At 30.0% G+C, this 14,621-nt stretch overlaps 1 protein-coding gene and 1 non-coding gene across 2 annotated transcripts; one reads left to right on the top strand and one right to left on the bottom strand.

Moving 5' to 3' along the window:
* Positions 1-3,931: 3,931 nt before the first annotated feature.
* LOC107863441 (BAG family molecular chaperone regulator 7) lies at positions 3,932-7,359 on the bottom strand. The gene is made up of 3 exons (XM_016709351.2): positions 6,501-7,359; positions 5,731-6,012; positions 3,932-4,519 (listed from the first exon to the last, which is right to left on the bottom strand). The coding sequence occupies exons 1-3, from the start codon at positions 7,200-7,202 to the stop codon at positions 4,289-4,291; spliced, it is 1,215 nt and encodes a 404-aa protein (XP_016564837.1). The 5' UTR covers positions 7,203-7,359; the 3' UTR covers positions 3,932-4,288.
* A 4,972-nt stretch (positions 7,360-12,331) lies between these two features.
* LOC124897416 lies at positions 12,332-12,449 on the top strand. Its single transcript, XR_007054137.1, has one exon. It is a non-coding gene; the product is annotated as a 5S ribosomal RNA (ribosomal RNA).
* The last annotated feature ends 2,172 nt before the right edge of the window (positions 12,450-14,621 follow it).

Raw genomic sequence — 14,621 nt, 5'->3', positions numbered from 1 at the left:
AAAGCATTTGGTGAATATTACATGACTAGAGTAAATTATATACCATATCTACCTAACTACTCTTACAAATACTTATCATGACAAATTACAAAAAAAATTTAGAAAAAGATATGAAAAACATACAATTACTTAAAAAACAGATAAAAATAAATATAGACAAATACATGAAAAATAAAGATATAAAATATATAGAATTTCTTAATAAAAATATGCAAGAACTACTAAGACTAAAACAAACAACTACAAAATATTATAATAAAATCAATCTTAAAAGATAGATTATCTAGATTATCTTAAAGTCTTAATCTTATATATACTTAAAGATATAGAAATTATAGATATTAAGAGAATAATATTAGAAAAAGTAATAGACTATGAAATTGAAACCATAAATTGGATAGAACAGTTATACCAGGAAATTTACCCAGAAGGATATTATTCAGATTAAGAGATGTTAGAATATATTAGAAAAACTAGAGAAAATCAAGATAATCTAAATAAAGAAATTAATTATAAAAACCGAATTAGAAAAATAATGGAGAATCTAAAAGAAAAATTAATATGGATAGAAGAAACCTTAGAAAATTTAGAAAAAAGTACATGTGATAGTTTATATAATTTAAAAAACTCACTACGAGAAGAACAACACAAGATAATAAATAACATTGAAAATTTAGAATTAGATATACATTACAGTACAGTTAGGATAAATTATTATACAGAAATTTGTAACTCTGCAATTACTACAGGATAAAATAATAAACCAAACAAATTAATGAATATATCTTACGAAAAGAATAAATCATTAAAAGATATTGAAACAAAATTTAAGAAATATCCACGCACAAAAAAAAATAGATTCATTAGATATAATAAATCTATTTCATAAGTTAGTTAATCGCCTATATCCGCACCCCCCTACAAATAAGATATATGTTAGAGAGCAGTAATTTAACTTATAATAAATCTATTTTATAAGTTAGTTAATCGCCTATATCTGCACCCCTACAAATGGTAGAATTTACAATACATAGTTAGACCTTTCAACATATATATATATAACATAAACATGAATAGTTTTTTTTACAAAATATATATGGAGTCATGCTCAAAATTTAATGTAAGAAAACTGTATGAAAATATGTATATCTCACTCATGGCTTAAATTCTGCTCACGTTTTTTTGTCTGAAAACTATATACAGTCGCTACGAAATATGCAACTTTGTAAATTTGTATGAAGTTTATGTTAGGGTTTTGAAAATTCAATACAACTACAATATAATTCAATACAACTACAACAATATTGTATACAACTTTCATACAATATTCATACAACTTTAATATAATTTAATACAGTCATGAGTCACCTTAAAATTCTTCAATCTCAACCGAAATGAATTCTTAGGGTTTCAACTAATCTTCAAGATCGGGAGCTGACTCTTGAGGAATTGAAATGAGATCATAATTTTTGGTTCTCTCACCGTGATCCTAGTAAATGGCTAGAGAATAAAATCAAATAATTTATTTCCGGAGAAATGGATTTCTAATCCATTTCCTCTTAAAATAAAGAAGATTGTATAAAATTTATGTTTAATTTATTCACATCAATGACGAAGCTTGAAAACTAACAGAAAAAAGATGAACTCAAAATCAAGTCTACATTATAAGTTCACATCGGACAAGGTAGAGCCAAAAGTTAAGAGGAGAGGCTAGATAGTGGTCGATGGTGATTGGTAGGGTGCGGGAACAATGTTTTTTTTTTTCTTTTCAAAATAAGGAAATAGAGGTTAAATTGATTGTTTGTTAAAGGGAAGAGAAAGGGTGGCAGATTGATTCTATGGTGATATTGAGAGTTGCGGTGGGATTGAATGAAGGAAGAACCGAAGCATGTTGTCCACCTCTCAAGTGATATAATGTAGAAGATTGGTGAACGATGAAAATAAGGATGAAAGGTTGTGTGGGGGAGAGGGTTAGGGGCTGCGTCCCGCGCACAAACGGAATATGTTTTTCTTCTTCTTTTTTCCCAAATCTGTCATGTTTTGTAACATATTTCTTATTTGTTATATTTTGGAAATAAGAAAAAGTATAAATGTGCTTGATAACAAGAGTCTTCCTCATAATATGTGCATATATACATTTGGTTGCTACTTTTGTAATGAGTGGGGTTATTTATGTCAGCTTCTCAATTGAAAAGGAAAGACTTTTTTTCGAACTTAGCTGGCCAAGCCACTAAATTGTATGAAATAGACACATACTACTAGTATTTATTGTAAAGAAATGGATCATAACCTAACTTAACCCGAAAAGCTTGCTCATAACTTAACCCGAAAAGCTAGCTCGTGATTGAAGGATTATCAAATCCATATGGAGAAAAGAACAAAAAACGTCTATGTATTGACCAGTGGACTGCTAAGTGCTACCTTCTCTTCAGAATTGGATCAGCCCGGGCCCGAATTCTAGGGGTGTTATCTGGGCTCAAGTCCGTTTACCTAGAATGTCACTGGTATTGCAAAAAGTAATGCATCCGAAAGAAAGACGACTGCTGGTCTGCTTAGTACCTGCCTTACCATTAGCTTTGGTGGTCTTAGCAGAGCTGGGAGGTACAAACCGCATTATAGCACACTAGTTAACAAATCCCGACTTAGCTCATCTCTGTTGGATATTTCTCAAAAATTAAATCATTTGAAGTTATTTGGTTGCTAGAAATATTTTCCCAGGACAATATTTTCTACTAAAAATGGAATGATTTTCCCTCGTATATTAAAAAGGGAAAATAATTTAACGGATGGTATCTATAGAGTTACAACATCTGCTTCAGACCATTGCCATGCCCCATTTACTTGAAGAAAAAAAGTACCAAACTTCTGATACAAAATTACACTGGAAAATAAGGTGATTCATATCCTTCTTGCCAACTCATGAATAATGTCTTTTCACTTCTAACCAACAGACTACTCGTATGTGCATGGCTAATAAAGTTGATATTAGGTATTTGCCGGTCTAAAAGTTTTACCCGTAGCTAACCAACTTTTGCGAAGGTCTTTTTGCTTACAACTTAGCTAAGTTGGAAAGGCAACTACTAGGGCTGGGCATTCGATTTGTTCGGTTTGATAGTTTAATATCAATTTGATTTTTTGATTTTCGGATTGACAAGAATGACAATCATAACCAAACCAAAATAAATTCGGTTCGATTTCTACAAATTCAATTTGGTTATTTAGGATTTTCATTTCAATTTTGAAGGTTAAAGTAGTGAACCTCTATTTGTTATGACTGAACATTTAAAATTAATAATTAAAAAAAAATATTCAAACCTATTTTTCATTCCTAGATATAAATAATTCAACATGGATGAAACTAAATGATATAACCATAAGTTTAACATAATATATAACTTCATTATGCATAAGTTTGCATAAACAATCAGAACTCGAAAGAGTGATCGCTGCCAAAAAGACCACAATCGGTACCGCAGGCTAAATCCCAGAATGGTCGTCTGGTCGCCGGCTCTGGTGTTGTTGTATAGACAACGGTCTCGCCGACGGTCTATGGTTCAATCGGTTGTTCTACTATTGAACTGATGTATGTTGTTAGTTGTATGTGGCGTGCCATTACTTATTAGTTATGAAGATTGCTATCATATATTTATATTATATTGCTATATATTAAATATATATTATATATAGAGATATTATTAATTATTTATAGAATTTCGATTAATCGATTTATCCGAATTATTTTTTTGAAAAATCAAAAACCGAACCATTTAATCGAATATCAAAAATAAAAAACCGAAACCGATCCAAAAACCCGAAAAATCAAACCGAAATTAAAGTTTCGATTTGATTTGTCAATTTAAACCAAAATATGGTCAGCCCTAGCAACTACACCACATTAGCGGTCCCAACTGAAATTTCAACAAGGTCAAAGTGAAATCACGATTCATGTTTTCCACATTATTAACAACATAAAGATGCTAGTGCACATTGTCGGAGCACAAGATCTACCTAATTTGATAGTGAAATGCATGTGATTTACAAAGGAAACATCAAGCATTACCCTTGACATGATCACCTATGCTTCAACGATATCCCTACAAGTGGGTGGAGTAAAGCCAAGTGAAAACTTCATACCAAAAGATGGAAGAAGATTACAGACTAGCTCTGATCTCCATTATCCAGAATAAAAGAAACGTTAACAACAATAGTAGTAGTTTCATACCATAGTCGGTCTTACTTAGAACATACAACAATAGCAAACCCCTGAGACCAGCGGAATCTCACATGCTCATACGCATCCTTCAAAGGTTTCAGCAGCATTGGACTCATCAAGCATTCGGACAACTTGAGTCACACCAGCTGCAAGTTCCTTCTGAATGGCACCATCTGGCATATCAAATGTTCTCCTCCTAGCAGCAGATACAGGCCTCCCACCAGTTTGGGGGTCAATAACATCAAGCATTGCTTCTAACTCGTCTACCATAGACTTCTTTGCAGCTCGGACCATCATATCCGCACCCTAATACAGAAGGAAAGTAAAGAATAAATGCATTTCTGAAACAGAAGGAAAATGCCAAAAAGGGTCGAAACTGCCAAAGATTTGCATAACACATTGCAAGTAGAGAAAATATGTGATCCCATTATATGCACACATTTGATGTAATTGACAAATTATATATATGGATTCTAATGTAGAAATAAAATTAAGTTAACAATGACATTGCTGGTTGCAGTAGGCACCGCGTCATGCAAATCAATTAAAATACAGACCGAAAAAGGTTTTACTAGAAGTATTTATGGAAATGATGAAGCTATTGTAAAGCTAGCTGGAAAACAGAAAATTTGTGCTTCCTCACTTCAATTCGAGGAAAGGCAGCAGTATAGCAACAATAAACTGCATCCTTATGTTGCCTGTTTAGTTAGACAATGCTAAGAGGAGTAATCTGTACTGGATAATGATTAGCAAAAATAGAAGCACAAACGTCTCAAAATGTATCTGTCCCAAATGTCATGCTTATAATATTTTTCATTGTTCAGATCCATACTTCCTATTAATGAGCCTCGATTTGATGAACTACTTCAAATGTGGACCACCCAACACCCCCAAAAGAGAATGAAAAGCAATAAGAAAAAAAATAGACAAGAATCACTAAAATGAGGGCGCTGAAACGCGAATTCTAGGAATCAGATCATGCAACATTTACAAATATCCGAAATAATAGATCCATGAACAGATAAATGATGCTTTACCTGCAAAAATAAGGTTCCCAAGTAGCAAATTTTAGTATTCTATCCATTCCACTTTATACGCCCTCTTGTTTTATTTTGGGACAACTTAGAGTCTTTGAGAATACTATTTTGTACAATATTCACAACTTTCAAATATCCATTCCACTTTATACACCCTCTTGTTTTATTTTAGGACAACTCAGAGTCTTTGAGAATACTATTTTGTACAACAATATTCATAACTTCCAAATATCCAAATCCATTTGACTAATCAAGTAATAAATTTTGGTGTGCTTTTTTCCGGTACTACTTGAATATTTTCCTCAACTACCACTTATATAATATACTAAGTGACACTAGATCTTAAACTCCAAATCTGGTCAAACACCATCATAAAATTTGGAAAAGAAAAAGTAATACATCAGATAACTAAACTCAATAAGTTAATTGATAAAAACCACGAGCAACATCGCCATATAATAAATCTAGTAATATGTATACCTCAATGGCATCAACAGTGAGCAGTAACACAATAATCTTCTCAGAGAACCTCTGTCGCTCCTCAGCATCACGGGCAACACGTCGTCGGTAAGTGAAGTTGTTGAAGAGAGCCCTTAGCTCCTTCAACTTAGTCTTGGCAATGGCCAGCTCCCTCAGAGCACGCAGTGCCTGCGACCTCCTTATCAAGTAAGCCCTGAAACTCATTTGAATAGCTAAAGCTGCATCTTGTGGTGACAGCTCCTTCCTCTTCCCCCTTCTCTTCTCCACCCTCTTTGCAAATACCTATACATCACAAACAAAAAACACAATTCCCATTGAACCATATTTCATGATTTCGCATTCCTAGAGAAGATAGTGTCAATGTTACTCTCCCCCTTTTAATTTTTACTGGTCAGTATTTCAAAAATGGATTTTTACTCCTACTTGTCACTTTTATTTAACATAGAAAAGACAGTATTTTTTTCCTGTTTTACCCTCAACATTGATCACTGTTGATTACTTATTTTCCCAAATGTTTCCACCTGAAACATCAATTAATATGGTTAGTATAGTAAAATGTTCATACTAATTTCTTGAGATACGCACAAATTAAAGTGAACGAAATGAGCATTTCAAAGAACCTATGCTGCTCATACTCTTTAAGAATGTTGTTGGATGTGTGTGGTATCCTCTAAAACGAGTGCATTTTGGAGGATTCAACACAGGTACGTCGACAACATTTTCGGAGAGTCTGACATTGATTAGGAAAACAGTGAAAATCGAAACTGAACCTGTCTTAAAACAAGTGCGCCATGATGGGAAGGCTCTTCAATCTCAACCAAACGTGTAGATTTACTGCTTTCACATTTCTTCTTATCTTTCTTCTTCTCTTTTTTGTCACTTTCATCTCCATCACTGCTAGCATTTGATGCTTTAAAACTGTAACTACGTGAATCTTCACCTTTTCCTTTGATCTCAGCACTAAACTTGTAGCTTTTATCCAAACCACCTTTCTTCTTACCATCTTTAACCTCAGCAACCCACTTATACTTCCGATCAACACCGTCCTTCTCAGGACTCTTGATCTCAGCCGTCCACGTGTACTTCCTCTCACCAATTTTATTCTCCTTCTTCCTCTCCGCTAATAGCCCCCGCTCGAGCGCAGCGACTCGGTCGGACAGACACTGTAACTCAGTCCTGAGTCCGACCCGGTGGTGAATCCGGTAGCGAGTAGTGGTGTAGAAAGGGGTTCTTTCGATTTGAACCAGATCGGTAATGGTGTCAAAATCATCGAAGGGGGAGGTAAGATCAAGGAGGGTGGTGGGTGAGTAAGGCTTGGGGGAGAGGAGATCGAGGGTGCAGTCGAGTTCATCTTCAATGTGGAGGTAGTGGGGGTTTAGGAGTAGGGTTTTGGGGGTGAAAAATGAGGATTCTTGGAGAAAGAAAGAAGAAGGGGAGTAGTCGATAAGGTCAAATCTCCTGAAACGGCTCATTTTCGCTTGAATCTAGCAACCAAAGGGAAAAAGGATGTAAGCTTTGAAAAGAGATGGCGACAGAGTGATACAATATGCAGAGGTTTATTATTAGGATTAGGTGAAGGGATGCAGAAAGAAGAAGTCAAAAAGGAATAATAGGAGAGTGACGGGGGTATTATTGGAATTTAATGGAGATTAGTTAGTACTAATATTTTGTTTTTAAAAAAAAAAAAAAATTGGGGGGCATAGGAAAGAAAAATTGAGAGGGGGATAAAGGGAAATAAGACGGTGTTTAGATTGACTTATTTTTAGATGCTTTTAATTTTTAAATATTTTTTTAGTTTTGACTGTGTTTAATAAAGTAAAAAAATGTTTGTAAGTATTTATTTTTAAGTCAAAATAAGAGTTAATAAGTCAAAAATAGGATAATATTAATTTATGATTTTTGACTTATAAGTTTCTTATTAAAAGTTAATCCAAACAGGCCTAAGGATCAAACCTTCACCGATAATAACTCCAACTTAATTTTATAAGTTAAGTAATAACAAATTCAATGTAATTTTGTAAGTTTAGTTTGAAAAGAATAATTTACTTCTATCATATTGAAATAGAGAGACTAATAATTAAAAGAAGAAATATAGATATACGAAAAATCTCAATAATAAAATTTAAATTTTTAAATAGTCATTTGGCCATGAAAAGTTTTTACTTTTTATTCGAAAAATTATTTCACTTTAATGAAAAAAGTGAAGACAGTATACGTTTGGCCATGAGAATTTCAAATACAATTTTAAAATTGCATTTGAAAAAGTGAAAATAAATTTTACTTACTTTTACTCTTTTTTACTCATATTTTCCTAACAAAATTTCAAAAACAACGTTAATTTATATTCATGGTCAAAACACAACTCTTACTTCAACTCCAACTCTAAAAAATTATAATTTTTATGGTCAAATGAGACCTAAGTATCTACTCATGTGGGTTGTTTCGATTCCCCATGTTAGTTCCTAGAAATTTAGATAATAAATCAATTAGCTATTACTTCCTCCGTTCCACAACAAGTGAATTGTTGAAGTAATTTTTTGTGTTCAAAATAAGTAAATGATTCACAATTCAAGGTAGATGTTGAGTTTTTTTTTTTCAAATTTATCCTTCCTTAAATGTGTGATATATCATTATTAAGATTTTGAAATTTGAAAAAGGTATAAATGGAAAAACATGATAAATTTATGTCTTTATTTTTTTTCTTAACATGTGTGTCAAAATTCAAAAATTAACTTATTATGAAACAGAGGAAGTACTTATTTTCTTTTATGAGAATCAACAACCAATTAAATTACTTCCTTCCTCTTATTATATCTACTAGTTCGATTATACGTGTCTCGCGCGTGTACCTTACTTCAAAGAGTTCAGTTTTATAAAATTACTTTGATATCTTGATTAGTAATTGTCTATAAAAAAATATATGATAATCTATTTTTGTAAACGTACTAAAATTTTAGAAAACTTATATCAAATCGTAGAAAAAACTGTCTCTATAATCATAAATACTGTAAATATTTCACTAAAAACTTCTTAATCAACAATTGTATAGCATGAATACATGATAATTTATTATTATAAACTTCAAGAATATATTAAAATTTTAGAAAACTTAACTCAAATTAGAAGCAAATTTATTTTTTTATTCACAGATATTATCAAGATTGTAAACATCAAAAACTAAAATTTTAGAAAGTTTACCTCAAATCATAAGTAAATTTGTGAAGAACGATAGCAAAGAAAAATCTAATTTGAGAACTACGTTGTGGACGCATTGTTGTAAAAAGAAAGGATTCTCAATTTAAAAGTAATATTAGGTTTAGTTTTATTTTCTTTCTTCCGGTATTTTTAATGTCCTTAAATCTCCTTTGTCGATTTAAATTTGTATTTATTCGATTTAATAAATTAGCCTTTGTGGTATTTTTTAATTTTAGGTTTAGTTTTTTTTTTCTTCTTTTTTTTGTATCCTTTTTTAATTCAAAATATTCTTTATTTTTATTTAATTTAACAAATTATATGTAAGGTAAAATTTTAATTGATTTAGAACTATTAAATATTATGATTTATTTCCTAACTTAACTAAGGACTTTAATTAATTTCAAATTCCTATTGACAATAATTTGAGAAAAATATTGAAAAGACGATTTTGTCTAAAGGAGAAACTTTTAATGAAGGACAAAAAATTTGAATAACTTTTCTAAGGGTCTTTCCACTTTTAGATTAGAGAGTATATATATTATAGATTATATATACTATAGATTAGAGATTAAAAACACATATTAGATATTAGAGATAATAGCACCGCAAAATTGCATAACCAGTTTTATAGCAAATAATTTTTACTCGTGACATCTTATTTAAAGTACTTTGTTAATTGATCTCCTTCTTACATAAAATTTACTGTCATTAATTTAGTTTAATTTAATTTTTTCTTTTTCCTTTAGACCTGTTCGTTAACAGACAACACTCGCATTCTCTCATATGTGTAGTCAAATATAAATTTGATCACGCGGAGATGATTTAAATCACAATCAAAAGAAGAAAAAAATGTTAAAATACCATAAACATTAAATAATTTACGAAGGCTAAAAAGGTATATTATATTCACCTTGTCATCTTTCAAAGATCATAAACTCATGTAGCAATAAACAATTAACACATAGATGATCTGAAAATTCACATTATCATACAACTTCACATAACAACATATTAAATTCAATCCAAATAATTTTTAAAAAAAATTAATGAACAAAGAATGAGAAAAAAGTACATCAATGACACTGACATTGTTGGTGAAGACTTCATCGATTTTTTATTTTTGCAGACATCTTGAATCAAAATTAAAATAAAAAGAAAACACATATAGCAATAAACAACTAAAAATAAATGATCAGAAAATTCACATTATCATACAACTCCACATTACAATTTAATTTTTTTTATCTAAACTCTTTTTAAAAAATACTAATGAACAAAAAATGAGAAGAAAGTACCTCAATGACCGGTAGATTGTTGATGAAGAGTTTATCGACTTTTCAGTTTTGAAGACTACTTAAATCAATATCAAAATAAGAAAAGGTTTAAACCTCATAAATATTAAACAATTTAGGAATTCTTAGGCACAAAAGAAGTGCGACAAATTCACCTTATCATATTTCAATGAACATAAATTCAATAGCAATAAATAACTAAGATATAAAATTTTAGAAATTTAAAGTTATCATACAACTCCATATAATAATACATAGAACTTCATCCAAACTTTTTTAAGAAAATACTAATAAATAACGAATGAAAAGAAAGTGCCGCAACGATACTGAAATCAATGGTGAATTTTCTTATAGGGAGTTCAGACTTCCTGTTTTCAAAAAAACTATTTTTATGAAAATATATTTATAAATCAAAACGAATTTGATTAGGGACGCCTATAATTGATACTACATATAAATTATTTATATTAGGATACAACTGAATGTTGCAACATTATTTTTTTTTTTCTAAGAAAAACTATGTTGAAAAAATAAGGGAATTTGAAAGTATTTGTAATTTTCCAAAAAATAAAGTTCCGTGCTTTTCAAGGAAGTACGACCCTTCTATTTTTTCAAAAATAAAAAATAAAATACTCCTCACATTATTTCGGCTCTTTTGCTAGTTCTCCAATTTTAGGATTTGTTTTTTCATTCTAATTAAATCATTTCTTTTTTAATTGAAAACATGGAAATACAACTAATTTTTTTTCTATATATTTTAGGACTTTAGTTAATATTAAATATAGTATTATAATAATAAAAAATAAGTAAAAAAATAATTTTATCTATTACGAAAATTTTTAATAAAGAACAAAAAGTTCAAATTCCTTTTTTAAAGGTTTTCACACTTTTAATATATTATAAATTATAGATAGAGATTATAGATAGAGATATAGATATATATTTTTTTTTGATTCCTCTCGAAAGAGAATATCTTTATTTATTTAATAATTATTTCGTTTATACATAATGTTGACGTTTAGCTAATTGGTTTGAGCGAATAATATAGCTGCGCAGGGGATATGTTTATTTACGAATATGGCCCTGAAAATATTAGCAATTTGCTCCGTACGGAGGTCATAGGCAAGAGAATCTTGAGATTGGGACGTATGAATGAAGATGTCAAGATAAGGTTAAAGGGAAGCATGTGGGGTTCTGACAGTTTGTGGGCCACTATAGCTGTTCAATTTGTTGAATTCAAAAGGCAACCCGATTGATTGATAAACCACTGAAATTTATCAGACAAAATTAGTGGAGTATGCTTTAGGATTCTTTTGGAGCTTTTCATTGCATTAGTCTTGTGAATACTCAAATAATTTCGAAAATGGTTTCGGTATTCGTTTGTTAATAAGAATTTTTTTAAGTTTTTAAAAAATATTATTTTACTTTAGTTAACAAAGTAAATTATTCAAAAGAATTTAAAGTCAAATATTCTCACTTTAGTAAAAAAAAAAAAAAATCACTGTTACTTTTTTCACAAAATTTTTAAAAGAACTTCAGTTTATATTAACTTCAATTTTAATTTTTAAAAATTATAATTTTTATGATTAAACGCGGACCTTAAACAGCGAGGACCTTAGTATGGGCTGTTAATAAGATCTAGCACGTGGGATAAACATTGAAGTTTTGTCCTGTTTCTTCATTAAGAAATGGAGGTGGCCAAATTGATTTGAGTATTCTCCGATCATCTGACATATTTGAGGTATGCTGGTCGGCCTGATCTGAGATTGATTTATCTTAGCACATCCAATCTAAATTTATTAGTATGGAACACACTAATCTAAATTTATTTAAATATAACATGGATAGCAAATGGAGAACTTACCTATTCTTCGTGTAATGGAGGCAGAAGATTAGAACAAATCGTGATTGGAGTTGGTAGTGGGTGGGAAAAAACTTACATCCATGTATACACCAAATACATACATGTCATGTGTTTGAATTTGAAGTTTATGTTATTTAACTATTATTAATCAACATATATTTTACTTAATTTAATTATATAATCATGATAAAAAATATTAATTTGGTGCATACATATATTAATCAACATATATTTTACTTAATTTAATTATATAATCATCATACCAGCACTAACGCACAGGATCCCATTAGAACTCCGAAGTTAAGCGTGCTTGGGCGAGAGTAGTACTAGGATGGGTTACCCCCTGGGAAGTCCTCGTGTTGCATTTCTTTCTTTACCCCACTAAGTGGGAATACACTGAGTTTGTTGTTGTTGTTGTTGTTGTGCATACATTGGGTGCTTGTAAGTTTTTACCGGGGTGGGTGGCAATTTATGTATGCCATGTCGAAGCAATCCAGACATCAAAATTTTATGTATTCTAAACAATTTAATTCCTGTTAGAGTTTTTGGAGGTTACTTTACTTTAAATTTAACTTGTAGGTAATTTTCTAAATCCTAAATTACGCATATATAAAAATGCACGGAGAAAATTAATATTCAAATCTTCTTACATTCGAGAAATACGCTATTAACGATCCTCGAATTACAGAGAAAATCAAGAGGGAAGAATTAAGAGAGGAACAGAATTGTAGCCATATCGTTTATCAATAAAATTCCTATTTTCTCATATTTCATTTGTGATTGCAATTTATTTCTGTCACTATAAAATCTATTGCAAACATATTGGCATGCTCATGGGACCAAATCTGTCCTTCATCTCTTTTCTCATAAATCATATATTCAAATCTACAGTCACAAAAACGTGAAAGCTTTATAAATACTTCAAGACTCGTCTTTGAATTTCATCAAGTCTACACTCTAACAAGCATTGAAGTAGGGACATTTGTAGACATCGAAATTTTGTGGACTTTAAAGAATCCAATTCAATTTCTAATAGAATTTTTGGAGGCTACTTTACCCTAAATCTAGCTTGGAGTTTACTGCACAAACCCTAAATTACGCTTATAGGCTACTTTATCCTAAATCTAGCTTAAGAGGGTGTTTGGATATGATTAAAATCTGATCAAACTAGATTTTAATCATTTTTTTTAGCCTTTTTAGGTGTTTGGTAAAATTAAAAAGAGTTTAAAAAAAACTAAGCGTGGATTAAAAAAATCAAAAATTGAGAAGCTGAATACCCCCAGCTTTTTACGTTCTAGATTAAATTTTTTTTAGGTTTGACCAAAACATTTACCTTTTTATCCCTTATATTTTCTTCTAATTCCAACAATACCCTAAACTTTGTATCCCTTATTGATTTTTCTTTCTTTTTCTTTTTGCTGTTTTTTTTTTTATCTTTTCCCTCCAGTTTTTTCTTTATCTTTCTCCTTTATTTTCAGAGAATCCATCATTACATAAGAAAACACTCAAAAATTTTATCGTCAAATCGAGCTTGTGGTAAGTTCTTCTTTATCCGTTCATATAGAATCCCTGCATGTTATTCAAATTTTAAAAATTGATTCTTTTTAATAGTTTGTTTCATTCCTAAAAAATTTATGTTGTTTACAAGCTTGCAATATTACAATATAATACCATATTTATATAAAAAATATCTTAAAATTTTTATTTTTTAATATTTAAAAATTAAAAAGTAACTTATATTTATAAATTGACCTGGATAATCACTTTACGTTGAAAGTGTATTTAAATAGAAATTATTTTAAAGTATTAGAATTAAAAATCATAAACAATTCACGTTATTATGTGTTAACATCTTTAAGGATATTTAAGTCATTTTGGCAACAAAAAAGTGATTGACAACACTTGTTTACCAAACACATCAACTGATTTTTTTCAGTTTCAGCACTTTTATCCAAACACTTATCTGCTTAATTTAAAATTATTTATTTTAATTTTTTAATTACTTAAGTTAAAAAGTAACTTTTTAATCCTATCCAAACGGGCTCTAAGGCTACTCCACAAACTCTAAATTACGCTTATATAAAGGGGCAAATATTCCCTGACATATCCAATATCCCACAAATTTAATGGGATATAAGCACATCAAAACCATCTCTTCTTGATAATCAAATATATCAAGAAGATTCACAAATCTCCTTTCATGGAGATCAAATTCAAATATTTCCAGGTTTGAAACACTACTAGAAATTTGGATATTTCCGACTGAAATTTTCAATCAAAAAAAATCAGTCGCAATATTTTCGACTACTTTAGTTGGAAAACTTAATTTTTTATTTTATTTTTTTATAAAATATTTCTCTGACACATTTTTCGACAACAACAGTGAGAATATTTGGCTGTAAATTTTGAGAAATATATATTCCGACTACTGTAGTCGAAAACATAAGTAAATAAATATATTACTAAATATATTTAATTATAAATAAATAATTAACTATATTATTAAATATATTTTCGACCATTGAAGTCTGAAAAGTAAA

Source organism: Capsicum annuum, chromosome 3 (assembly GCF_002878395.1).
Source record: "Capsicum annuum cultivar UCD-10X-F1 chromosome 3, UCD10Xv1.1, whole genome shotgun sequence".
In the NCBI taxonomy this organism is placed as follows: Eukaryota; Viridiplantae; Streptophyta; class Magnoliopsida; order Solanales; family Solanaceae; genus Capsicum; species Capsicum annuum.
The sequence above is the reverse complement of the archived record's forward strand: the minus strand, read 5'-3'. Positions and strand labels throughout refer to the sequence as shown.

Bases quoted from the DNA above. Each gene is read 5' to 3' on its own strand.
- LOC107863441 (XM_016709351.2), bottom strand. From the start codon at position 7,202: ATGAGCCGTTTCAGGAGATTTGACCTTATCGACTACTCCCCTTCTTCT. The intron at 6,013-6,500 runs GTTCAGTTTCGA...TGTGATGTATAG, and splicing joins GCGCACTTGTTTTAAGACAG to GTATTTGCAAAGAGGGTGGA. The intron at 4,520-5,730 runs GTATACATATTA...CTTCTGTATTAG, and splicing joins TCACTGTTGATGCCATTGAG to GGTGCGGATATGATGGTCCG.